Source organism: Zonotrichia leucophrys, chromosome 4 (genome assembly GCF_028769735.1).
Source record: "Zonotrichia leucophrys gambelii isolate GWCS_2022_RI chromosome 4, RI_Zleu_2.0, whole genome shotgun sequence".
Classification (NCBI taxonomy): domain Eukaryota; kingdom Metazoa; phylum Chordata; class Aves; order Passeriformes; family Passerellidae; genus Zonotrichia; species Zonotrichia leucophrys.
Window position 1 is genome coordinate 40,266,887 of NC_088173.1, and position 26,178 is coordinate 40,293,064.

Below are 26,178 nucleotides of genomic sequence, written 5' to 3' on the forward strand. Positions count from 1 at the left end.
TTTTCCCAAAATTGTAGTGCCTGTTTCTTCCTTCTCTTCAATGCTGTTGAAAATTTATACAGATTCCTGGCAATATATTGTGAAAATTATCATTGCTCTGAACAGAAATTATTTGCTGCTGTAAATGTTGGGGAAGGATTGAGGGAAAAACTGGGATTTCCCATGCAGACCCCACTGTGAATCCATGTTAAGTAGACTGATAAGAATTACAACACTTTCTCATTTCATGATAGAAAAAAAGGATTAAATGAAATTCAAAACTGGGGAGTGAACTAAAAAAATCTTTTCAGGTGTGATATGAGGAAAGAATATTAATATTTCTTTTGTAAATTGACTTTGTTAGGGATGAGTCTGAAGTTAGAGGCTCTTTTTGAACTCATTTATTTCTCAGTGATTTATATATTCATATATAATTAGCCTCAAAATGTTTTAGATGATTCATGTTCCTTCATACCATGAGTCATTTTCAGTCTGACTAGCACACTCAAAAATTTTTATTTTTAGCTAAGGGTAGATATTTTAGATATTTTGTACAACTTTGTAATTTTGTGTAGAATGTTTGTGTAAACTGTCCCCAGATGACAGGGAACAAGTTATAACTTTGTCTTACTCTATAGAGTTACTTTTTAAAATTATCATTTGCTATAATAGAGAGTGCAGGCTTTCTGTGAAATGGAATATTAGCAAAGGAACTTGTATTCTAATAGTGTATCACCAGGTTTCAGTGAGAAATGTAGCATTCTTTACTATGCATACATCTATATACATACCTATAAAAATATATATATGCTTGAGCATTTGTATCCTCAAAACAACAGAATTTTTTAAAATAAAAAGTATATTTGAAACAGATTGTTCACTTCTAATATTCTGTTAACCTATATTCTTTGGTTAAATCTGGCTGAGAGTTCTTAGAATTTGATGTATTATGTTATTCTTCAGATTTGTGAACTTATGAACATTTACAATTATTTTAAAAATTAAATTCTCAGGTCAGAATTAGGGTTCTGAGAAATTAATTTGCAAAAATACCTGCATATTTTCACTAGTTCATGGATATACATGGAGCACTTGACAAGCTCTTCATTTGCAAAGCAGTGATAATAAAATTGCTGGTTGCAAATTACTTACTGTGCATCACCTCTTTTGCAGAATCTTGATATCTGCTTTCCTCTAATTTAGTGACCCTTTTCCATCACCTCTGTGATGGGATTTGATTTGCATTTGTCTTGTTCCTTTGCTTCCACTATTGCAGCGTTATTATGTCATTATTTTACTATTAAGATAGCCTTAGAAATCCCCCATGTGATTTCTGTCTGAATATGACAGGCTTTTTTATACCCCTTTCCCCTTTTTCCCCTGCTATCTGGGCTGCTGGTGTGTGCTGGGCAAGGTATTTAAATGGATGTGTGTCTGGGCAAGGTGTTAGTTCTGCCTTTGAGTTGAGGGATAAACTTACCTGCTTCAACACTCTTTGCCATCTTTTCCACTTAAAAGGATTGAGTGTCCATGGCTTTTTCTTTCTTTTTTTTTTTTTTTTTTTTTTTTTGGTATATTTGGTGTATATTCTTTTTGGTTTTCCTACTGATAATATACTATTTCTACTGAAAGGTAAGTGTAACATTAAACAAATTCTAAAATTGCATCAATGTACCTATATCTGCATGTTCTCTATAGTATAATAGGTGTGGTGTGACTTTATTCACAGTGATGCTATGAGATTTTTATAAATAATTTTCACTGAGAATTTTCACTTACGTTTTCCCCTCCCTCTCTCGCAAACTTTCGTCCAATGTGGAATGAGTTGTAGTAAAAAGTGTATTTTGTACGCTAGTGGTATCGATGTTATTGTTTGGGGTTTCCTTTGCTGTTGCAGCAAAGTATAGAGTAATTTTAAAATCTTTTAATGGCAAATCTGTTGGAAAGCTACTGGGAACTTTTGGCTGTGACTGTAATAAAAGTTATTTAAAACATTGTATTGGAAGAATAAGTGTTGTATTGGAAGAGTAAGTATTTTTCACCAAGAGAAGCGGCTTGGAGAAAAACACTTCTTGGGTTTCAGTTGATGGAATATTGATGCTTCTGGCCAGTCATGTTAGGTAATTATAATCTTACTGCGCAGAAAGGTAATTCTTTCAAATGAATTTTTTTTCCTAATTGAACTCAGTTCAGTGAATTTAAAACAAAGTTTTACTTTTCTTCGGGTCAATTTGTCCCAAGCTTGGCGGTACTAAGGGATGAACAATTGTGCTTCCCTAGAATGGTGGGGATTGGAGGCACCATCAAGGAGTAAATGAAATGCACTTTTACAGTGTTTCTTTAAAAGAATGTCACCAGACAGTTTTAGAAAAAGCTGATGCAGCATCTGCCACTTCATGTGGCAGACAATTAAATCCCCATAGGGGGTTTCTGCACTCATTTGGATATAAGGAGTTTACAATGACACACAATAAATATGGCCTTTACTTCAGTCTACTTAACTGAAGTAAAAATCTTAATTTTAGAATATTTTATTCTTAGAATATCAATAAAATTTGCCAATTTTGAGAAAACAAGTCACTATTTACTGGGAAATCTGAGTTGGCAGAGGATGGCCATAACTTCTGAAGTGCAAACCAAGAGGGTGGCACAGTTACAGACTGAGGGTAGATACATTTGCATATAGCCTGTGAGGCATATAAAAATTAATATTATTTACTTTTTAATTTCTACACTTGTTAAAAAACATAGAATACCTTCTCATTATAAAAATGTTTTAAACTTGCACTCCTGTCATCTTTAATATGAGCTTGGAGGGAGGTGAAGTGTGTATGTTTGAAATAGTGCTATTTTCATAACTCCTAATACTCTTAAATTTTTGTGCTTTTCTATTCTTGTTGAGTCTTACTGCTTTTTGCTTCCCTGCATAGACTTATCACAGTAGTAACTTGCTGAGGCACAGGGCGATACTTGAACATTCCTTGGGGCTGTGTGTAAACTTAAATTTGAGTTGACAGCACTTAATTAAACATGAAGCATATGATGAGTAACTCTGTGTGTGGGGAGATTGCACTTCTGTTGTGGGTTGTTTTGGAAGTGGTTTTCATTTTTTAAGCCTGCTGGTTTTAGAGTTATCCTAAGTATTACAAATAAGTCAACCAAATCAGAGAAAAGAATCTTCCCAGGAGGACTAGGAACTTTGAATGAACTTGATTTTTGTACTACAGGCATTTCATGCCGTGTCTTTTACAGCATTCTCCAGATGCTCTCAGGAATATCCATACAGATAAATACTGAGTTGAGAAAACTCAGCGTGAGTCCAGAGAATCTATTGCTCACTTACAGCTCTGAGCTGCTGTGTTTTGTTTGATCTAGACCTTAGATGCAATAAAGGAATTATAAAAATGAGTTTTAGACATAAATGCAGCTCTGCAAAAAGCTGCATTCAGTCCTTCCATAATGCTTGAGTTCCTCTGTGTTTATTAATAGCCCTTCCTCTTTTTAAAGCACCATTATCAGACTGTCATCTATTGAATGTAAACATTTGTGTAAAAATTACTGAAGTTTGTTGTGGTTTTGGGGTTTGTTTTTTACTAGTAAGTAGTTTTGTAACAAAAATTACTGTTACAGCCTTCTTTCCACAAAAGAAAAGCCTGTCAGGGAAACATCTGTAGAATACTTAGAAGCAGGATGAGCTGTAGATTCCTGGAGCTGCAGTTAACTTTTCCATATGGTGTTCTAAGCAGCAGTTTCAACATGGTGTTCACAGAAAACAGATGGTTTCCAAAAACTAATTAGGAATAAAAAAGTAGTCACTGATAATTTAAAATTCCCTTCTTGGGGGTCTGCATCTCCACTAGAAGTGTTTTTTTTTTAAGGAGACTCAGAAAAAGGAGGAAAAATATTCCATTGTTTCAGTATATGCTTTCTAGAAAACCTTTTAGCATTATGACTGTGTTTTGGGAATAAATGAGTGACATTGCTTTTTATGCCTCAGACTTCCCACTTGATATTAACAACTTCCCTATTTTATATTAACAATAGTCTTTTTGAACTGGATTCAAAAACACTATTGTTAATATCAAATAGATGATTTGTAACAATAGAAATTATTTCTCTAACTATTTTTTAAGGCATCTACTAAGACAGGTTGTTGTTTGGGGGAGGCTTTGCGAGTCAGGCAGGTGCCTCACCTCAGGGCACTGCACAGAGTGCTCTGTAATGCCAGTCCTTTCTAATAAACCACTGGAGAGAATGTCACAGTAAAATACATCTAATAACTATGGTTGGATGTGCTGAGCACAGACCCAAAAATCAAGGTTTTCCCACAGAGCGAATCTGCCAAAAGTAGCCAGGCTTGGGTTCTAATTTTGAACAGTGAATCAGTTGATCACTGACAGGGCCCCAAGGAGGTCGGCTTGGCACACACACTGAAACTCTACCCAGAGCTAGTAAAAACAACATATGTTCCCAGAAGCTGCTTAGGAAGTTCTTTAAGCACTGGGGAATATCTGCAAAAGCCTTAGACCTTGAGAGTAGAAATAAGGACACCAATAACCTCAGTAATGAGGGACTAGTCACACAACTATTACTCCTGCTTTAGCAATGATGGCTAAATGGATTAAGGCTAATACTGCTGTAAACAAGTGTAAGAATGGTTAAATTCTAACTGGGATTCCAGTGTGGACAGAAATTCTCCTGATTTGTAAGAAGAATTTGTAAGACCAGGCAGGGCAAAAGGGACTCTTTCAGTGTAACTGGTTCAAAGGTGACATTCTGGCATCTTTAAGAACCTGTTTTAGCCTTTTATGGTCTATATTATCTCAAGGGTGGTGATATTCCAGCATTTGAAGAGAATGTCAGGAATCATACCTAAGGAAGCATTTTCCACTTTTGGAGAGTAAGATTCTTGTGGTCTAAGGAAAAATAGAGTGACAAGTACCTAAGAAATGTTAGTAAAATGGGTTTGTATTTTTTTTTAAATCAGTTTCTTCAGGATCAGACAACTAACTTTGTATTAAGCCATGTGTGTAATGGAAGTTAGCAGGAAGGAAACAAAAAAAGAGACAAATCCCTGTATGTGTTTAAATTATGGTGCTTCTCCAGACATTGTGTACTTTATGCAGCTGAAACCAATGAAATCTTGACCTGACTGCAGAAAACAGGAGTTTAGTTTGATGCCATGGTGCTGTGTTGTTATTTGTGGTCAGAAGTGTGTGACAAGGACAACCTGTGCAGTGTTTGCTTCAAAGCCTGTGTAGTTGTGAGTGGGTTCAGTACCTGCTGCTGATGTGCTACTGAACAGAAGCTGCTGCTGGCTGCAGGGAGTTGTGCTCTTGAGCTATCAAGGGGCTGCCAATATTCCTTTTATTGTGTTGTTGCAAGCAGGCTGTGGTACACAATTTGCCTTTCTCTGCCACTGCAAACCCAGGTGCAGGCTGTGGAAGGGGCTGTGCTGCAGACCTCCCTTCTGCGTGGAGTATTCTTATTGCAGAATAAATTTTAAAGCTACTTAGATACCCCTTTAGGCTCTTTATGTCATGATCTAATGTGTGCTTAGCCTTGGTGAGGACACTGCTTTTTAGGAAAATGAGGAAGGACTTTGGATTTTTTTTTTTTTTGTGTGTGTTTTGCAAATTAATCCTGATGATGGTAATGAAAAAGCCCTGTAATCCAAACATTGACAAGTTCCTTGCATGGGTATTTCCATCAGCTGCAACTATAGGTGCATTTTGATCCAGGCTGGACACCCTGATACCATCTCTTTAAATTGCAGTATGTAGCAAAAGCATCAGTGCTGCAGCCTGGATTTGGGCACACTGAGCTGGACTTGATTAATTCCATGTGTTGAGAGCTGTGATGGAAACAGAATTAAAGCTACCAGAGAACACTGCAGCTACAGTAGCTTCTAATTCTGTGCAAAATAACAATGCAGTTCACTTGCTGAGGCTGCATTTGCTGTTCTTAGGTGCCACTGACCAGCTTAGGATTGGGAACACAAGGAGCACCCTCTGTATCATTGAACTCCTGTCACTAGCTGTGCTGCATTGCAGCCCTCATCTGTTCCCAGTTTTGTTGTAAACTGAAACACAGTTTGCCTTTTTACCTGTATTTGCAGCTTAGGTAATGTTTCTGAAAATCCTCTTTCATCAAAATTGAAAACAGATTTGATAAATACATGAAGATGTTAAAGAGAACTAGTTAAACAGAAATAAACTCCACACAATGGTGTAGCAGTGGCACAAAACTATTTCATAACTACTCTTACTGATATAGCAATATAACTTTTTCTCATTAATCACATGAATAACTTTTGCTTCCACTTCCATAGCCTGGTCTTAGTTTTTAGCTTGAAGCAGATGAGGTTTTCCTTGTTTCTGTTTGTTTATTTAGCCAGAAATAGGTGATCACCGATTTATAGACTAGCTAGCTTTGCACACGATATGACTGGAAGAGATCCTACTGCTGCATTTGCCGGTTTTTTGTCTGTGAATAAAATATAATCAATGCAATGAAAATAATGAAGTCTGATGCATGGGGTGCTTAGCATCCTGCAGACAAAGTATGATGAAATGCTTCATGAACTGGTGATTTAACAAGAAAACTCCCCTGAAATTAACAGAAGTACCCCAATTCCCATTTATTGCTGTATTTAAATGCCTTTTAGTGATGTATTAATGCTTCTAAAATCCTTTTTAGATAGAGGAAAAAGAGTTAATTGAAAAAGCAGCCCTCAAACAAAAAATACATTTAGTGAACTCTGACTTCATTATTGTAAAAGCAGAAACTTGGGAGACTGTTAGTTTAGCAGTAGTTATCTTGAATAGAATCTTGGAAAAAAATAGCCTTTGCCAAACCACTGAAAAGGTTTGGTCGGCCAGAATCTCAATATTGTACCAACCCAAATTTTGCACCGGGCCTCCCATTATGTAAATTGGCTTTATGAGTCAAAAGAGGTTTGTATTACAAGAAATAAATGTATAATTCTGTGTAAATACAAGGGATATTTGCTCCTCAGTGAGCACTAGGAGTTTGGAAGAATGTATGGATTCAAGTTCGGCCAGATATAAATGGAAGAAAGTGAAAATTCTTTAAGGATGCCAGCATTGCTTTCTGAGCAGAGCCTTCAGTGTTGAGCTTCACTGTTACTGATGGTTTTATGATTGTGTTTGCTCCAGTCTACACTTTATAGTTCAGTGTCTTACAGAAGGAGGAAGCCTGGAATATATTTTTAAAGTTTCTTATTTAAAAAAAAGCAAAAATAATAAAGGTTTTGAAATTGATCTTCAGTAACAATCTATGAAGTCTTATTCCTAGTCTCTGAAAATTTATTTCCAGATAGAAAAAATAATTTCTGAGCTAATAGTTTCAAAATGAAAATAATTTCCTCATGCATTTCAAAAGCACTTCTGATGTGATTGATAGAGGTCCGTAAAACATGGTGATGCTACCCAGATGCTTCCAGTGTTCAGCAGCATTTCTCATGTTCAGCAGAGAGAGTCATCCAGACTACTTTAGAGGCTTTTAATATTTAGCAGCCTATTGCTGAATATGGCCCTCTGAGCATCTTTGGCTTCTGATCTACTCACTCTTCAACTAAAGAAAAACCCATACTGCGTCAGCATTTAACTCAGAAAAGAAAAGGTACTGAGTCACCTAAATCCTCTGCCTAGCTCACCAAAGTTGAGTTCCGGTCTGCTAATAGCAGTATAGCTATGAAAGTATTGTGGTGTGATTTTAAAATGAGCCTCAGCAGATGCCACAGAAGCCGACTGATTGATAAATGGGGTTTAGCTCCTCTTATCTGTGCTCTTAAATGATGTGAAGAATTGGGCAGGGGTTTAGTTCTGTGTATCTGGGATGGGGCATCCATTTTGCTTTTCTTCCTGAAATTGTGGAAGTTTGTTAAAAGGAAGAACTGAGATTTCCAGATATTAAGAAGAAGCATGTGCAGCACTTTGTTGGGTTTTGTTTTAAGGAGAAACTCATGGCGACACCTTTTCTTCTGGTCTTACAGTATTGATGCATCTGTTCTTTTGTCAGTACCTGAAGTGTATTTGTAATACATTGGTTGTCTGAACATGAAATCAAACACATTTCCATGTCTTCAAATGTGTTTTACATCTGTTTATCAGCTTATTAAAGCAATTCAGAAGCAGCAGCAGCAGCAGACTTGGAAGTAATATTGGTTGAAGTTGGGAGCTAATGAGATGCAACTGGATCTTTGAAAGCCAGATAAAAAGTAGTTTCTATTTCCTGTGGTACATTAATTTTTTTCACATTTTTGAGCCTCTCATCCTTTTATTAATCAGTTATATCCTCATTTTTCTTATTTGATGCCCCTAGCCCAGCATAGCTGTTCCAGTTTTTGCATAAAGCTGCAAGTACAACAGACTTCAATAATTCATGACAGGCAAAGCGGAGTAAGCAAGGAAGTTAATTTGCTGAGCACAAAATGCCTCCACACTTTGTATGGATGTATTTTTGCACAGAATTTCAGTCCTTTCATCTGTGAAGTGTCATTGTTTGAAATGGTGCACAGAGAAAACATCCATAAGCTGAATTTTCTTCTGGTGTTTGCAGTTAACTGAGGAGGATACTTCAAGAATCAAGTACCATTAAAAGCTGTGTGTGCTGGTTAGCAAGCTGTTAGTATTGCAAGGTAATATTACAAAAATAGAACTGTAAATTTAGTTAGAAGTACAGTCGTTGTTATGATGAAACAAATAGAACAGTAAATAAATGAAGTGTCTGAAGGGCTAAAATAACATTAAATTACCAAAACTTAAAATGCATGTGAAAAGCATCCTTCAGTCTGTGAGGAGCTCTATGGATTTTATCAAGTTTGTTATTATGTGGGGTAGTATCTGTGAAGGGAAAAGGACTGAGAGAGAGACCTGAATTAATAGGGCACTGAAAGTTTTTTCCCCTCCTATTGCAGTGCTATGAAAAACAGCTTTGAGTGACTGCAAGATGAAACCCTTGACACAGGAACTAAGAGAACAATGGATTTTTTATATCTCTACATAACAATATTAAATTTCCGTGAATCATTCATGTCAACTAATATTTTGTGCCTTAGAATTACTTAATTTGATTTTTAATAGAATTTAAGTAGAAAACTGAATTTAGTAGCTCCTGCATGAACATTCAAGCCATAGGAAAAACATGGAATCGCAGAATTATCAATTGAATGGCTCTTTAAATGTCATCTAATCCAACCTCTGCAATAAGCAGGGATATCTTCAACTAGATCAGGTTGCTCAAAGCCACATCCAACTTGACCTTGAATTTTCTCCAGGGATAGGACACCCACAGTCCTGCTGGACAACCTGTTCCAGTGTGAAACTATAAATCTCTCATTTAAAGCTTAAAGGTTCATGAAAATTTATTTGCACCTGTCATCAAAGGACATTTCCAGATTTATGCCTTTTCTTTTATTCTTTCTGCACTGGCCACAAACTAAGTTTGAATTTCTTATTGGTCTGTGGAAAAATAGTTCTCATCTAAAGAACTGTAGCTTTTGTAAGGTCTCCAGGAAATTGTCTGCCCATAAACACTGGAAACTTAGGATTACAATAGGTTATTGATTAATGCTAAAGGTTATTGATGCAATAGGTTGTTGAAACTCTTCTGATCTAAAGAACCAAAAAAACTGAAAGTACATAGAATATTTGCCCATACAATTTTGGGATTTTTAAAGTTTTCCATATTATGTAGATGCCATGTTTTTCAAGTAGGGTGATTAGCCAAAGACATGATTTCTATAATAGTGCAGGATAGGTGATTTTATGGGAAAAAAAAAGGTAAAACTTAAAATTTAACTGCATTTGTATTGTGGAACAGGGTGTCATTAAATCAGTAAGACTTGATTAAATTGGGTGAACCAGGTATCTGTCCTTATATGTGCCCTTTTCCTTTTCCTTTTCTTCTTATGTTCCTTCTTCTTATGTTCTTTCATAATACAAGCAGCTTTTATTTTTAGCCTAGCTGCTTGGTGGGATGGAAGGTTAGCTGTGTGAAGTCAGGTGCTATTTTTGGCTCTGTATTAGGGTTCCCAGTTATGCCACTTAAGGAGAGAGTCTGCTCTGCTGACTGGTGAGCTGCTGTGATTAATGCACCTATGGGCAAAGAGATCCTTGTCTTGTAACTGGAAATACTCTTGTTTGTTTTTCTTTTCAGACAAACTGGATTATGTTCACAATCACAAGCTGCCCTTGCTAATTTTCTGTTTCCAATTTCCACTTACTGCATGTTTAGTAAGGCTATTGTTTCTTTGTGTAACTCCTGAAACTGAGAAGTGTGGCATTAAATGTCACTGTTTAATATACTGAAATTATCGACTCTTGTTGAAGTAGTGGATAAGGCTGAGGTAAGAGTTGTTCAGAGGTGTTTTGTGTTATAGAGACAGATGAGTTGTACAGAGTGATTCAAAATTATTCAAGATTTCCAGAATTTTAGTCCATTTCAACTGTTATTTTCTGACATCTAAATAGCTGCACATAATCAGTGCAATTCAGTTTGAATATTTGAAATGCCATTTTGCAGACAGATCAGTTTTGCCCTTTGGAAAAACTGGTGAGCAGACCTTGCCAGGAAGTCCTACTGCTCTGGAAGTCCTTAAGAAATAGATACATTAAAGAGAGGAGGAACACACTTTAACTTATGCATATTCCTACAGCTTATTTTTCTTCCTGTCATTTCCATTGCAGTGAGGATGATGTGTTTGAATCACACCCAAATGCAATCTTCTATTTCCACATGTGTTCATTTTCAGAATTAAATTTTTGAGATGTTAAAAAATATATGCAAAAATCTTTTTGAAATTGAGATTAAAAACTAAAATGTGAGATGTGCTCTGTTCTGTCATCTGTTCCACCAGCTGTGGGGCTGTGTGAGTTGTGGTGACCTGACTAGTCTGTTTATTCAGTATTTCTGCATTGTCATACTGTACTAGGCGTTTCCTGGGCTTTCTGCCAGACTTTTTCTGTTTACCAGGCAGCAGGCAAAGATTTAACATTTCTGTTTCCTTTCTTACTCCTTAGATTCCCTGTGGGATGGAAAGGGCTTGTCTTCTCCTTTTCTCATTGCTGTTCCTTGTCATGGAATATCAGTGGAAAGAGGTTCATTTTCTAATGGTGACTGTAATTATGTGACACAGCCACTGATTAAGTAGTCATTTAAGAAGCTGACCTAGAAGAATTGCTCTCATTATGGTCTTTGTTTCAATTTTTCCCCCCTTTTTTCTGTTTTCCTAAATAGGTTAATGAGCTCCCTTTATCCAAGACGGACAAATTCAACATTTACAAATTGTTAGAAACAGAAAACTTTGTTTTTCTCTCACAGCTTAGTGAATTTATTAAACTTGAAGGACAAAACAAAAGGATGCAAGATGCCAAACCTCAAGTGGTAAATTGGACAATGTCTTGTGGAAGCTCTGACCTAGAAATCAGATTCATTTCATAGTTTATTGCAGTGTCCAGCAGAGCTGAGGAAGCCCTCAGACCTTTCCCAAGCTGTGGCTGTGCATGGCTTCATGAATGTGAATAATTTCATTGACTGCAGTGGGACTGCTGTGAAGTTTAAAATTAACCTATGGTATGGGTTTAAAAGGGACTTTTAGAGTAAGAGCACACCAAAAACCAAGTGAATTAGTTAAATTAACTGTAGAGAAAAAGTACCTTCAACATGCTCTTTAATATCTGAGGCAATTTTTCTGGTCAAGATGCACAGTCACGTAACAGAAGATCAAGTAATGAATTTTAAATTTTGCAGCAGAGTTGATACTTTTGTTTTCTTTCAGCATGATCCAATCTGTTACCTTATTTCATGTTTCCTTTGCAGACAAAATAGTTGTGCATTTGAGCCTCCAAAATTAAGAGGCATTTGACCCAATTCCAATTATTTCCAGAAAACAAAGGAGGGATTTTTGTCCCTTCTTGTCTGCTAATGACCTCATGGGAGCTGACTGCTGGGGAAGTTATTGTATGGTCCTCATGGCTGTGGCCAGCAGGAAAGGTGTGGGTGTCTAGGGTCTTACCAAGCTCACAGCTTTACGTCCTCAGACTTGAGGGCTCCCCAGCCTACCCCAAAGCTCTTTTGGGCAGATTTGGCCAGTCTCTGTAGCATTGGAGCTCTGTCAAACCTTAAGTCAGAGGTTAGCAGCTTGCCTACCCTTCTCTTGGTGTTGTGTAGTTTTGTGCACATTGGGAATTCCCAGAGGGATTCTGTAGTAGAGCTGTCACAGGGGACACACATAAGCTGGTGAGGAACAGAAGCTTTTGCAAGTGTCAAGCGTTTCTTCATTTCACCAGCAGGAATCTTACCAGTCTGACCTGATTTTCCAGGTTTACTACAGATCTGATGCAGCAGGGAGTTTTGTTGCTGTTCTTGTGTACAGTGTGGGCTGCTGGCCCTTGAACAGTTTAATTTTTTTGCCTGCTCCCAAATTGCTTAGCATACTTGCCTTTGACACTCTGTCACTTCTGTGAAGTGAATAGGTTGTTAATTAAAGAAAGAATACTGGCAATTGCAGTATGTTTTGAAAGGGCATGTCATGGTCTCATTGGTTTGACTTTTCTCAGTATTTCTCCTTCCTGGGTGTATTCCAGCTACCCATCTGGCTATTTCCTCACTGAAGACATGTCACAAGACATGACTCAGGATAACCAGGCAAATAGCTGCCATAATTTAGTACTGAACTTCTTGTGTGCCTCTTGGGTAGTCATGAAGGTCACTGATGGCTTAGTTAGTAATTGAGAATATTGGTCAAACACACCCCCCATTTCCCTTGGACAAGTTATTCTGAGAAAAAGCAGAACCAAGGGGAATTTCCAAGGTAAAAGTTCCTGTGTGAAAATCACAGTACTCAGTAGGGAAGGGTGGGAATGCCCTTTTCACCTTCCTTTTTGAGTTCCTGAGGCTGCCCACAGGAAACTTCCTTTGGAAGTTAAGCCTGCTCCTGTTGGTGATGGAGCTGAAATGGCAGACAGACAGCTGACCTGTTTGTGCAGGATGCTTTCCTTGCATTTTGCACCATAAACCTTGGAAATGTAAGCCTGGCAGCTTCACAAAACACTGCAAGAATTTTAATAAGTCTGAGTGGCAGTGAAGAGGAAGTGGCAGTGCTAAAAGTATTTCAAAAGAGGAAATAAAAATGGTGATTGCAAATATGACCTGACTGGTAAAGTAGACAAATATTTTACTTTTGCTTACTCAGAAAAAAAATGGATGCAAAGGGCAGAACTGCCAGGGCAGCACAGTTTAATCTGTCCCAGTCAGAGGAACAGCATTTCCTACAAAAATGTGGAGACTCCTCACAATTTAGGCAGTAGGAGGGAGGTTGCATCTAGATTTGTCATGCTGATGTTTAAAAAATTGTTCTCATTTTTTTTCAGCAATTCATGGGGAAAAAAACCCACTGTACTCCTTGAAGAATTTCAGCCTCGAATGCCTGTCTCAGCTGCTGAGCTGAAAATACATTCACAAATCCAGCTGTTGCTGTGCATGCCAGTTTTCCTAGTTTTCGTTCTGCCTTGTATGTTCTGTGCTTCCTTTTAAAAATATTTACACCATATCCTGTATTTTTGGAATCAGTAGATACAAGTATTTCTTCCTTTGTTAAAACAAAACCAAATAATATCTCGTATTTTTTCCAGTTTTAATGTTTTAGATCCATTTTCAGCTGTGCTGAGAATTTGTCATCCGGAGGAGCTTTCCCCAGACAGAGGGTGTGGCTCTTCAGGCTTAAACTGTACAGTTCTGTAGCTGATTATTTCAATGGAGTCAGACATACTAAATTAAGCCAAACTATTTGTCTTTATAGCCCTTCCTTCTGCGTTTAGAATGAAGCACATTTGTGGAGCTGGAATAGAGACAGTTTACCCACCAAGCTCCTGGCTGGGGCTGTTGGTATATGATCACAGAACTCTGTTGAGTGCTACAGATTTCTGGGAATTTGAATTTCCAGGAATTTTTCAAGTGTTTATAAAACCTCCTTGGCTCCACACACTCTTTCTGTCTCTCTCTCTCTTTCTCCCCCTCTCTTTTTTAAAAGTATTTTTCTTCTGGAGATTGGAGGAAAAATATTTTCTGGATAACTCTTCATCTATGTATTTCATTTTTTTGCCCATTGTATCTTCATCATAAAGGGCAATCAATAAGTACATGATGAATTCTATTCATAAACAGTTGATCATTATTCATGCTTTTTCTGGAGGGAATGTATCTTCTGTTTGTTAGATGCAGTGGAAGTAGGGATTGCTGTAAATCACATTTCAAGGTGTGTGTGGTGGTAAGGGGAAAGGGATTTCCATATGGATGACAATTTGTATGTTCTAATCCAGTGGCTTGATCTGACTGAAGGAGTATTTCTTTGAAAAGAGCAAACTTCTTTGGTTTTAAATGTTTGTCAGAAACATAGGCCTATTGTGGAAGGTAAATAAGATGGCTGTGTGTGACATTAAAGCACTGCACTAGTAGACAGCAGTGGATCGGGAATCTGATTTTTCAAAGAGATGTGTTTTCTCCCTTCTTTTCAATGCCCCATGTTTGTGGGGTTTTTTCCTGCCACATTTTTTGTGCCTTTAGCTGTAGATTTTGTAGTGCTTTGACCAGTAATTGTCTTACAAGCTGTTGTTACACCTGACACTCCTGTAACATAGTGCATATTTAGTCATATGGACCTCTCTAAGAGAGGTCTTTGTGTTTGTCAGAAACTTCATCCAGTGTCTCAAGATTTCATTCCTTCAGCTGGGGTATTTTTTGAGCCCATCAGGAAGCAGGGATGCCCTGAGTGGATTGCCCACGGTCTCAGAAAGCTGTGGAGAGAATGCCACTGAAAGGATTCTGAGGGAAGGACTGAGTGCGAAACCAATGCAGTCTCACTCACACGTTCTCCACTCTGCTGTGTGTAGAGATGTATTTTGAAGAAAAGCAGTGCAGCAAGACAACCTGAGCAGCCTTGAGTTGTCAGAGGAGCACCAGTGAGTCATTTCTTGTTTTAAAGAAAGGGATAGCAGTGGAGTTACCAGGTCACAGGCAATGTTTGTCTGGGAAAGGATGTTGCATTTAGAAATAAATAGGGTTTAACACATTTTAAACATGTTAATTGAAACATGCAAAGTCAACAGAAAAGTGCTTTTAGCACTAAGTGGGACAAAGCAAAGAGTGGGTAAGACTATGGATGGATAGTGGAAAGAGAAGCATCAAACACTAGTTTGATAAACTAAATCTTGGTCCCTAACTTTCTGGAATACCTGACATCCTATTCATATCCACAGATCTCACAGCTGATGAAACTTAAAAAAAAACTTTTCAAGATTTTTTGTTTATAAATTTCCAAATTGATTGCATCCTGATTAAGTAATGAAACCCCTCTCCTGTGACCTAAGTTCAGATATTCTTTGGAGTGGAATTAGGTGATTTGTGAGTTAGACCATGGTGGACTTACAGCATTCAAAATCATATACAAACAAGTTAATAATTTCAATTTAATAATTTTTTGAACACTGAGCAAAAATCTTTTATCATTAATTGCTGCATATATATTTGTTTTAATTCTTTAGGAGATGAAGACTTCATTTTAACATCGGTTTGCACCTGGAGAAATCCTCACTTGACTTTATTACAGTAAAAGCCTAGAAAAATAACTATTAGGTTGTGCTTTTATAAAAATGCATTTCCATGAATTTAATTTTGCAAATGCTTTCCTCACCTCATAATGTGGGGTGATTTGGGATTGGTAAATTCTAGCTGGTCTTTATTCTTTCTTGCATACACTTGTTCAATACTTTTCTCATTTTTGTGTATTTTAGGTGTAGCCAGTCTGGATTATTTGTGGGGAGAAGGGAAACTTTGAGTATTCCCTGTTGGAATATAGCAGGCATCTGAGTAAAGCTTTCTCATAGCAGTGTTCATCTGGCTTTCAGTTATAATTGTATTTAACACTTTTACAGGAAGGTGGATACTTTTACAGCAATGTGTCTTGCTGTGTGACTGCCGGGTGGGAATCACAGGCTCGGGCACACCGTGTGGGAGCAGGCACAGGCTGCCCTCAGCCTGAACTCTGAGATACAGGTGCTGTGTCTCACCTTCAGCAGCTTATCTCATCACTGGTGCTCAGGATTACTCCTGTGCATTTTTGCCTGGGGAAGCTCTATGTACATGAACATGTGAGGAGGGATATGTGGGAATTACACGTTTCTTAGAATTCCTTATTCATTCCCACTCCTAGTAGCCGTTTTCAGCAGACTTTCCAGAGCATTTCTAAGAGTGCTCCTGTCATCTTTTGTGCACAGATCTGAGCCTCACTCTGTAGAACTGCTCTGCAGACAGCAAAGGGATGCTGCTGCTTGCATTATACCCCTGTGTATTTCCCAGACTCTGACATAAAATCTGTCATTCCTTCTTCCCGTACTCTCAGTTCAGATGTTAGACTGGATGGGTTAAGGGGTGAGGTGAGGCTTTCAATCAGAACAGAAAGATTCATTTTAGGCACTTCTAAACCACAACATTTAACTCCAGCCTGCTCGAAACAGCACTGCAAGGGCATCAGGAGCAGTGGTGGGCAGGCAGAGCTTGTGGAGATGGCTCCCAGCTTTGGGGACCTGGAGTGTGGGCTTGCACCTCACAGAACATCTCTGCCCATGCCCTGCCAGTGCTGCTGTGTTCTGGGTGAGTGTGATCTGTTCTGGAAGTTTTCTCACAGCTTTTCCTGTTGGCTTGGTTGCTGGTTTCCAGAATCTGTGGAAATGATGACGAGTCCTCTTGTTTATTAAGCAGAGAGGAATAAATCCCAAGTTCGCAAAACTTCTCTTAAATTTGTGCAGCCTTTTGTATCCAGTTGTTGGCACCTCTTTGGCTGACTAAAAGCAGCAGTTTCTGGCAGAGCTGAAAATCTCTCTCATAATGAGAGCAAACTGTCGCTGCATCAGTAAGGGGGCAGTGAAAGGGTTTTGGTGCTGGCTGTGGCCCTTTGGCTGCGTGGCACAGTGACACAAATGCTGGATGCTGTGAGTGGCTCTGGGCTGAGGGTCTGGCTGCTCTCCTGGGGGAGCTGCCATGACAACCCCAGTGCTGGTGGGGAATGCCCTGCGCCAGAGTTCCTGCGCTCCGGAGAGCTCGGGCTCACGGGCATTCCGAGCGGCTCTGGAATACTGCAGGCACCAGAGAGCCTTGCCTGTACTGCTGCTGATGTTTGCTGTGACCACAGTGGGTGAAATATGCAAATGGTCTTGACAGGTATCTGGGAAACAAAAAGCCCGGTTTCTCTAAAAGCAGATTATTGTATTACTGCTTTGATTTCATGGCTTTACCAAATTATTTTAACTTCTACTACTAAATTTCATGTGGGCATGCAATGTTAAAAAAGAATGAGAAACAACTATACATTAAAATTTTAATCTGTTTGCATCTAAAAAAACAGCTTGCTTCCTGCAAATACTTGTTTCCCTCACAAGGGAGTTAGAATGAGTGGAATTTCTTGTTGTGGCTTTTTGGTTTTAACTGTTTTGAAAGCAGACACTTGCTCCTTAACAAGGTGATTTTCATTGACTTTTGAGGATGGAGATTTTTTTCAAGGTATTTGGTTTAGGGCTTTTAGAGGATGTCTAAACCATCTTTTCTTTCTGATATCCCAATCCTTCTTGACATGCATTACTTGGATAACATCATTATCCAAGTAGAATCGTTACCCATATAATTACGAACAGACAACTGCAAAGAGCATGGAAGAGACTCTATTTCTTTATTTTCTTGAATATAAAATCCTTTTAATAAAAAGGAGAGTTACTTCATTATTTTATTTTAGCAGGACATTAAAACATGGAAATTAAATGCCTCAGAACATAAAAAAACCAATTTGCAGATGCAATCACTTTAATTCAACAGATCTTCCCACAAGCAATTAATGTATTCTTAATACATGAATCTTTGATATTTGAATAGTGTTTTCAGATGTTCCCGTCAAAGTAATGTGTGTGCAGTTATAGGTAGAAGTCATCAGCATGCTTATGTAACTATAAGCAAAAATACAGGTGCTAAATGTAAGAGTTTTTGGAGGTAAGGGGCAGTCATATTTCACATTCCTGGCCCTGGTGTTTCCTGCGCTGCTAGAGATCTGACATGCTGAGGAACTGGAGCACTTTGTCATTACAAATGAATGTTAAGGTATCACTGTGAGAAGGACAAACTTATTGATTGTTGCTGTCCAACTCCAGATTTAGTTTTGAAAGTAGTGTGTGTTTGTTTTGCTGTGCAGGTGACGTGCCTGCAGGACTTCTTTGGCGATGACGACGTGTTCATCGCGTGCGGGCCGGAGAAGTTCCGCTATGCTCAGGATGACTTCGTGCTGGACCACAGCGGTAAGGCTGCACATCCTGAACCCACTCAGCCAGGAAATGCTCCATCCCATTCCCCTCTTCAACCCTCAAGAATGGTGTGATTCAGGAAAATAGACATGGGAGGATGTTTTCCAATGGATAAAAAAGTTTTTTCAAACCATCATCTGGGTTCTGTAAGCCTGTTAAAATGTGCCAACAAACCTGATCCAAATTCCTCCAGAAGAGACACTGTCCCTAAAGTTACATGGAAAGCAGAATTGAATTATAAAATGTTCTGTCATGGATCTAATGAATCTAAAATCTGTTAATGATGTTCACTTTTGGCATCTGTGACTGTAAGATAATTTCCATACTGCTTTCTTCATGAGATTTTTAAAAAAAATCTCATATGTAGCCATGCTCATTTCCAGTCTTGAATTACCCTGCCAGACAATTCATACACTCCAGTCTTTTCTGCTATAGACCAAGTGTTGGCCTTGTGCATATTTTGAGGTTATAGGGGATGTTGGGTAGGGAAGGAGGTGAGATAATCTGGAACTTTGTGCCCTTCTGTCTGCCTTGGGCAGATCATGAATTGAACTTGCTTATGAAAGCTGTTTTTCCATAAAGAAAAACTTTGTAATGTAAGTTCAAGGATGAGGCAGTCCTCTACCAGAGAGTTTTGGAATTGTCTTGAAACATCAAATATTAAAGATCTTGGGTCTTTTTCCTCCATGTTCATGGAACTGTAGAATGGGTTGAGCTGGAAAGGACCTTTAAAGGGCCTGTCTAGTCCAACTCCTGGCAAGACCTTAAAAAAAACAAACTCAGGTTACTCAGAGTTCCATTGAATGTTTCCTGGGGTGAGACATCTATCTCCTCTCTGGGCACCCTATTCTAGTGTTTCACCTCTTGCTCAATAAAAAATTACTTCCCTATACTTAGCCTGAATCTAGAGGTTTTTTACTTTAAAACCACTCCTCTTGTTCTATCACTACAGGCCCTACTAGACATGTTTTTTTTTCTTTCTTTATTGTTTGAGCTGTACAAACACCCTGATTTTCTTTTATGAAAAAAATTATTTATTGTAAAGAAAACTTGCCCTGGCAAGAATAATCAGATTATTCCAGAAGAGCTTCACGTTGTGAATGAAGGATTTAAATTTTTTTAAAACAAAAACAACAACACCTTCTGTTCCTGTATTTTTTACACACATCATTATCATTATTTCATTACAAAATGCTCAGTTGCAGCAGAAAGTACAGATGTATATCTACCCACTGGCTGTACATTTGGATGGATGGAGGATTCAACTGCCTCCCATTCTGCTGTTCTTGCTAGGCTGCTGCTTTTCCAGAACTACTTGATTATGTTGAGTCAGTTAGTGTGGAGGTGACCAAAAGGGTGGTTTTTAACATAGTTAACAGCTAAAAAATTACTTTATTCTTATGAAGGAATGGAAGAGCATGGTTGTATTGAATCACAATGCAAATCCCAGTCTGGCTATAATCCTAATTTCCCTAGCAGATTTTAAGGCTGTAAATTTGCTTTTCCCATTACACAAGGCACAGACTAATTGATCTCATTTCCTTGCCTTTTCCTCTTTCTTTCCTTTATCTCTTCAGCTTTGGTGGTCCTTGCTTCCTCTAATAGCTCTGGTGGTCTTTATGGATAAAAGCAGATTATATACATGACTGGCAGGGCATACAGCTCAACCTAATTTTTTTATGATGACATGGCATCCTAATGATGGCATTGGCATCAGGGACAAAATAAGGAGAGAAATTTATGATCCCATTGGGTGTGATTTGCTAACGATGCTAACCATAGGGAATAAAATGCTACCAAAATGGCAATGCATGTGTGCTCATTGATTACTTTCCCATTGAGTAATTTAATGATATATAGCTGATGGTAAATGACAGTAGTCTGTTGTTTCAGCCTTCTGGAAACAGTAGGCATTCTTCACCTGTTCAAAAATTGGTCACAGCATCAGTTTCTTGAAAAAGAAGGGAAATAGTGCTAGCTGGGCAGTTGCCCAGTGTGGAAGTGCCATTACAGCAAGAACCTTGGCATCAGCATATGTACAAACTTGAATTGTAGCAATAATCCAGCCTCAGGACATGAAGAAATATTGTCTGCAGAATGTCACATTGAGTAGCTCAAGCGGGTTTTTATGGTGAGTAGGTTAGGGTTGTGAGATGCTCTTACAAATCTGTTTGGCTCAGCTGGGCAGAGATGTTTAGAAGGTGCTGGTCATTTTCTGGATGCTGTGTGGAGGCAGCCTGTGAATGAGCTGTTGGCAGAGCCCCTGACAGAGTTTCTTGCCTTGCAGAATGCCGTGTCATGAAGTCGTACTCCCGCTCCGCTGCCGTGAGGCACGCTGCTTCCAAAAGCCCAGCACCTTCCCGTCGGAGCAAATCCCCTGCCTCAGGTACTGCTGCTGGCAAAGAGCTGAACACAGCAAATACACAAAAATTAATTCTTTTCTAATGGGCTGAAAAAACCTGTTGACTCTGTCTGTAATACAAGAGGGGGGAAAACCCCTTTTTTCATTTTGCCTCTCACAGATTTGATACCAATCTAAAAGAAATTTGCAATTTATTTTTTTAAATCCAAGGAAGAAGCATGGTTTCTATTTTTTAATTACGGCACATGTAGCTTCAGTTTATGAACATTGGAGTAATTTGTGCTAATTGTGCTCTTGGGATATGTTTTCAGCATGGCACTTGATTTTCCTGAAAACTATTAACTGCAGGGTTATACATGTGGTTGAATTCATGTTCATTGAACCAGAGTATACCCTTAAATTTTGAATTAGAAAGGTTTCTCCTACATGAGCCAAATGCTATCAGAAATACAGGACTTTGCTGGTTCAAGTAATTTTAGGAGATGTACTGTACTATGATTGCCCATTAACAGAGAATTTTTATTCCTGTGCTTCTTGTAATTTCAAAGAGAGGTGTTCACACTGTGATTTTGCCACCAGTTTGGCTGAACACCATATGTTCCAACCATTTTATGTAAATAAAGGGAGAAACTTGGGGTTTTTTTTAATTTTAACCACTGAATTTAATTTCTAAATACTTCTTTTCCCCCTGAAATCGAACTATTGAATATGTAAATATATGATGCTCTTTTTTGAATGTAGCTATAAATGTAAGCTTCTGTGTGTATTCAAAACTGTGACATGTTAAATATTCTTATGTCCACATTCGTTTTGCTTAATTAGTGCTGGTTAAAGTCATTTTATCATTGGGTTTTTTCAAAGTGGAACATTAATAATCTGTTTATAAAGGTTGAATGTTTAGCTGGAAAGCTTCAAAGGAGGATTGCAAAACAATGCCTCATGAAGGGCAAATTTTGCAATTGATCTACATTTAATGCAATTCTTTTACCTCCAGAGATATGAGATGTAGAATATCTATCAGCAGTGAATTTTATGCAAAGTATTTAGATATCAGTGTTGTCTTTCCCATACTTATTTCTACTTAGACCCTCTTTGGTTTGGTTAATTTTAAAAATGTATGCAAAGTGTGTGGTATTTATCCTTCTATTTACTTGCCTTTATTTTTATTTTTTTTACATGTAGTCTTTACTTATCTTTTATTTACCTTTCTTCCTTCCGTGCATGTTGAGAGCTGTTCAATAACTTCTTTCCTTAATGTCTTTTTCCTTTGTGTCAAATATATGAGTACAGTAAAGAGGGGTGGCCACTCCAGTGCTCATTCTTCAGCAAAATCCCCAGGTGAGCCATTACTGTTATGGCTGTGTATCACTAGTGTGTCTCCTCCCTCTCCATTTACCTGTATTTTTGGTGCTGTGTTTGTGAATGTGTTCAAGCTTGAAACACATTTTGCATTGGATGAAACAGAGATGTAATGGGTGTTGGATTTTTTTGTTGTTTGTTGTTGTTGAGGTAGACAATTTCAGTGAAATAACGCTTTTCAGTTGTTGGACATCCACTAATGGTGTCAAAGTTAAATGTTTAAAGGTATAATTTGACTACAAGTAGAGAGCATTCTAAGGAGCAATATATTTTTATGTTTATTCTAAAGCATATTAAAATAAAAATTTCAGCCAGCAAAAAGACAGGTGTGAGAATTACTGAAAAAAAGCAGTACAAAGCCATCTCATATGTTTCAATTTTATGTGCAATTTCTTATTTTTCTTGTATCACTTCAGCCTAAATTCTAAAAAAACTGAGGAATCGCTGAACTTTCAGTTCAAAGTCAAAGCATTTGTGAAACAAGTAACATACAAACTGATTAGCAAATAAATTGAGTCTTTGGGTCATACTAGAAGTAAACAATTTAGAAGTCATTAATAGATTTTAAAGTTTTAAACATTCCATTGTGCCAAACATATAGCCTAATATACACTACTTCAGAATGACTGAAAAGTTTGGGTTTTTTTCCTGTGTATTCACTGGTATGCATGTGGAAAGAAACATCAAAATAATTTATACTTAGAAAATAGATTAAAAAGGTGAGTTTGGCATACATAGGCAACAACCAGCAAATCCATAGCAGCACACTTGTGCCAATAGAGATTGCTGGGTTATTGAGTGAGGGAATAAAAAAATTCTGCTGTCTGAAATAGCAGTGTCATGGTTCAACCTCAGCCAGCAACTAAGCACCGCACAGGCACTTCAGGCAATTCCTGACTTCTGGGAGTGAATTGTAAGGGTGAAAGTGAGAAAATTAATGGGTTGAGATACGAGTTGTTTAATAACTGAAGTAACAATAGTATTAGCAACAATGATGCTGCAGTGAAAATAACAAAGAGAGAGAAATAAAACCCAAGAGCAACAAGTGATGTGAATGAGCAGCTGACTGATGCCACCTTGTCCCCAAGCAGTGTCCCCTCTGCCAGCATTCCCTCTCATTTTACTGCTGAGCACGATGCTGTATGGTCTGCAATATTCCTTAACTCTTCCACCTGTGTCCCCTCTCAGCTCATGAGGAGCAGGAAAGGCCTCAATGCTGTGCATGCTCAGCAATCGCAGGAACATCCCTGGATCAGCAGCACTTCCCAGCACAAATCCAAAACTTAGCTCTGTGCTGTGAAGAAAATTAACTGCAGCCCAACCAGAGCCAGCAGAAGCAGTTGGCTGACTCCCTATGGATGCAAAATCCTTCCATGTGGCCAGGGCCAGTTGCAGCTCTCCCTGCTGCTGCAGTTGTTGGCAGCTGACGTGCAGTGCTCTCCACAGGCACTGGCACAGAGGAATCTGCAGGCGGCTCTCTCCAGCAGGATCCTCAGCAGAATGAACTGGGTGCTCCGTAGAGGCACAGAAGCTGGAAGGCACCTCTGGGTTTCATCTGGGCACACCCCTGGCTCAGAGCACCACCCTTCTCCACCAAGAATAGCTGAGATCAGCAAAGAGCTGCAGTGCTGTCTGTGTAATCTGGGCTCTTCTTCCTTGGGCACTTTGGGGAGGGAAGCACCTTATGTTAAACCAGCCAAACTGCAACAACTTAGTGGTTCAGCCAATGCTTAAACAGGATGGTAGTGACTTGGACAAGAATGCCTTACAGTGGTCATGTCCGGGAAGAAGTGACTTTTCTGTGAGCTGCATAAAAGAATCTTTCAAGAAACAAAAAATATTTTTCCTCCTGTGGTACTAGTTTGTCATTTGGAAGCAAACTCAGACATTTCCACTGAAGTATCTCATTTTTGGTCAGGCAAGAAGCAGAAAACAGTAAGATAGCAGTCACTAGCCCTTGCCATTGTCACACTTGCAAGTTCCTTCTAAAACAAGGATGCATTGGTTATCCAGCACTGAAGTCTACAGGAGGGTAGTGTACTCCTAGATGCTTTCAGCTTCTCAAAAAAAACCAAAACCCTTAAAATCACCTATTTTTCTTACAGGCAAACATTGTTAAATTTAAGATGAAAATATCCTAAATATATTGAATACTTTTAAAAGAGAATACTAAGGTCTTGGTCCTGTTACAGAACCGGGAATATAAATCCAAGTTATCAGACTTCAAGATAGACTTATAGAATAACTAACCACCAATTAGTTATATCTTAACATCATACACCAGAGAAGGAGATTTTGGTCAAAACCAGGGATTTGTGGAAGTTGCAGTGCAGTCAGCCTGGCCTAGTGGCAAATGGGCTGCCCAGGCTGTAAAAATAGTTCTTGAAAGGAATCTCCCTCACTCAGATAATGTTAGTGTGCTGGATCCTGTAAAATAAATCCAGTAGTTTAAGAAGTGATGTATAACCCATGACAGACCTGAATATGTAAGGGAATTGTGCAGGTTACTTAATTTGAAGCTCAGTTTCTGTTTACCAGGGTTGTCTTTTCTTTCTGGAAAAATGATTCATCACCATGTTATGAAGAATTTTTAGCTCTTAAATTTCTGCCTAGTATATTTTTCTCTCCCATGAAAAATGAGGATCAGCTGAAAAGAAATGATGTCTCATCATATAACATTGCATCATGTTTGTGTCTGATGGACAGTGTACTGTTCTCTCTGCATAATGAAATTTGTCAGTTTGACCTTTTCAGAAAAATACAAGGACTGACCTAAGTAATATTCAATACACCAGAGAGATAACAAATGTTGTATGAGGCCTGTCTAAAAATCTGGACTTGAAATGAATGAACTCTTTAAGACAAGAGGGAGGATATTGTATATTTTCAAAGTCACTTTTGAACTTGAAGTTCAAAAACAACCTGCTAGCTTTTCTCTTGTTGAGTTTTTTTCCCCCTAAATCAATATTTTCTGAACTACTGCTGAAGTTTTCTGTTATGCAAACAGTGAATTCTTCTTGTTAGAACTCCAGTTCTGTGAAACATTCTACCTAGAAAGTATGGCCTTGATCCAAACTGAAGAAGGGGGTCAAATATCCTCAGAAGCATTTTCTTTCTATAAATTTTATTGTGTGATACCACAATTTGTTATGCAATTTTTGAAGGCTGTGGGGTTTTTTTCCCCCTTTGTTTCTGTGCCCAAAACTCTTGCCCTGGCAAAGGACAGAATGGGTCTTTTTAATCTCTTGAATGACAATGCAATATTTGCAAGTCTCCTTGATTCCATATCCAGCCACACGAATTTTCAGGGTGCAGTTTTGTGACATGCAAATATATATGTTTATTCCGAGATACTGAGGACTCTGTTTTGGTCTATGTTTGCAGGCTTCAGTAATAACTTTTGATTTTTATTCATCTTTTCTTTCATTTGTTCACTTTCATTACTTTGGCCAGTTAATGGAACCCCAAGCAGTCAGTTATCCACCCCAAAATCTACAAAGTCCTCCAGCTCTTCACCAACAAGCCCAGGCAGCTTTCGTGGACTCAAGGTAAGTGCAAGAACCATTAAACCCCCTAAATCTCATTATTTTGTGACTGTGTGACACTGGTGCTGAAGGAAAAATAAAAACCCATAATTTTGTAGGGTAGCCTTGCAAGTGTGATTTTTGTTAATGTGGAGAAAAGATCTAAAGTAAGATTTTTGTGTTTTGTCTGGGTTGAACACTCAGCTTAGGAAAGGCAGAGTGGGGTGCTGGCTCGAATATGCCACTTTGTCCTCCAGATTTTCCATTGCTCTGTGGACTGCAGAAATCCTCCAAGCAGTTTGTATCCCTTCAGCCTATGGAAATGTAGTATTGACTTATAGTCTGTAGCATTGCCCAAGTTTCATCTAAAGCAGACTGATTTCTCCCTGGCACCCGTTTCACCCCTCAGCCCAGGCTCCTGCCAGAAAGGGTTTGAGGGCTTCCTTTGGGAGCAGCCTGATGCCTGGCAGGTTTTGCTGTGCTGCACCAAGACATTTCTCCTCCACTCCCACTTCAGAACTGGCTGCATTTGCAGTTCTTGGAGCCTGCTCTGTGCCTTTGGCTCACTGAAATAAAAGGTACATTC

General features: G+C 38.4%; 1 protein-coding gene across 5 annotated transcripts in view; it reads left to right on the plus strand.

The window, feature by feature from the left end:
- The window catches only part of DCLK2 (doublecortin like kinase 2), an 80,025-nt gene that overhangs the window by 25,985 nt on the left and 27,862 nt on the right, over positions 1-26,178 (plus strand). For 3 of the 5 annotated variants that reach the window (XR_010439901.1, XM_064711249.1, XM_064711247.1), the window contains exons 3-6: positions 18,239-18,341; positions 20,635-20,733; positions 22,000-22,047; positions 25,522-25,616. Coding sequence is in view for 3 of the 5 variants with exons in the window: in XM_064711249.1 (XP_064567319.1) it covers positions 18,239-18,341; positions 20,635-20,733; positions 22,000-22,047; positions 25,522-25,616 (345 nt within the window). In the remaining 2 variants the exon portion in view is untranslated. The remainder of the gene's footprint in view (positions 1-18,238; positions 18,342-20,634; positions 20,734-21,999; positions 22,048-25,521; positions 25,617-26,178) is intronic. The other 2 variants (XR_010439902.1, XM_064711248.1) reach the window with 1 other exon arrangement.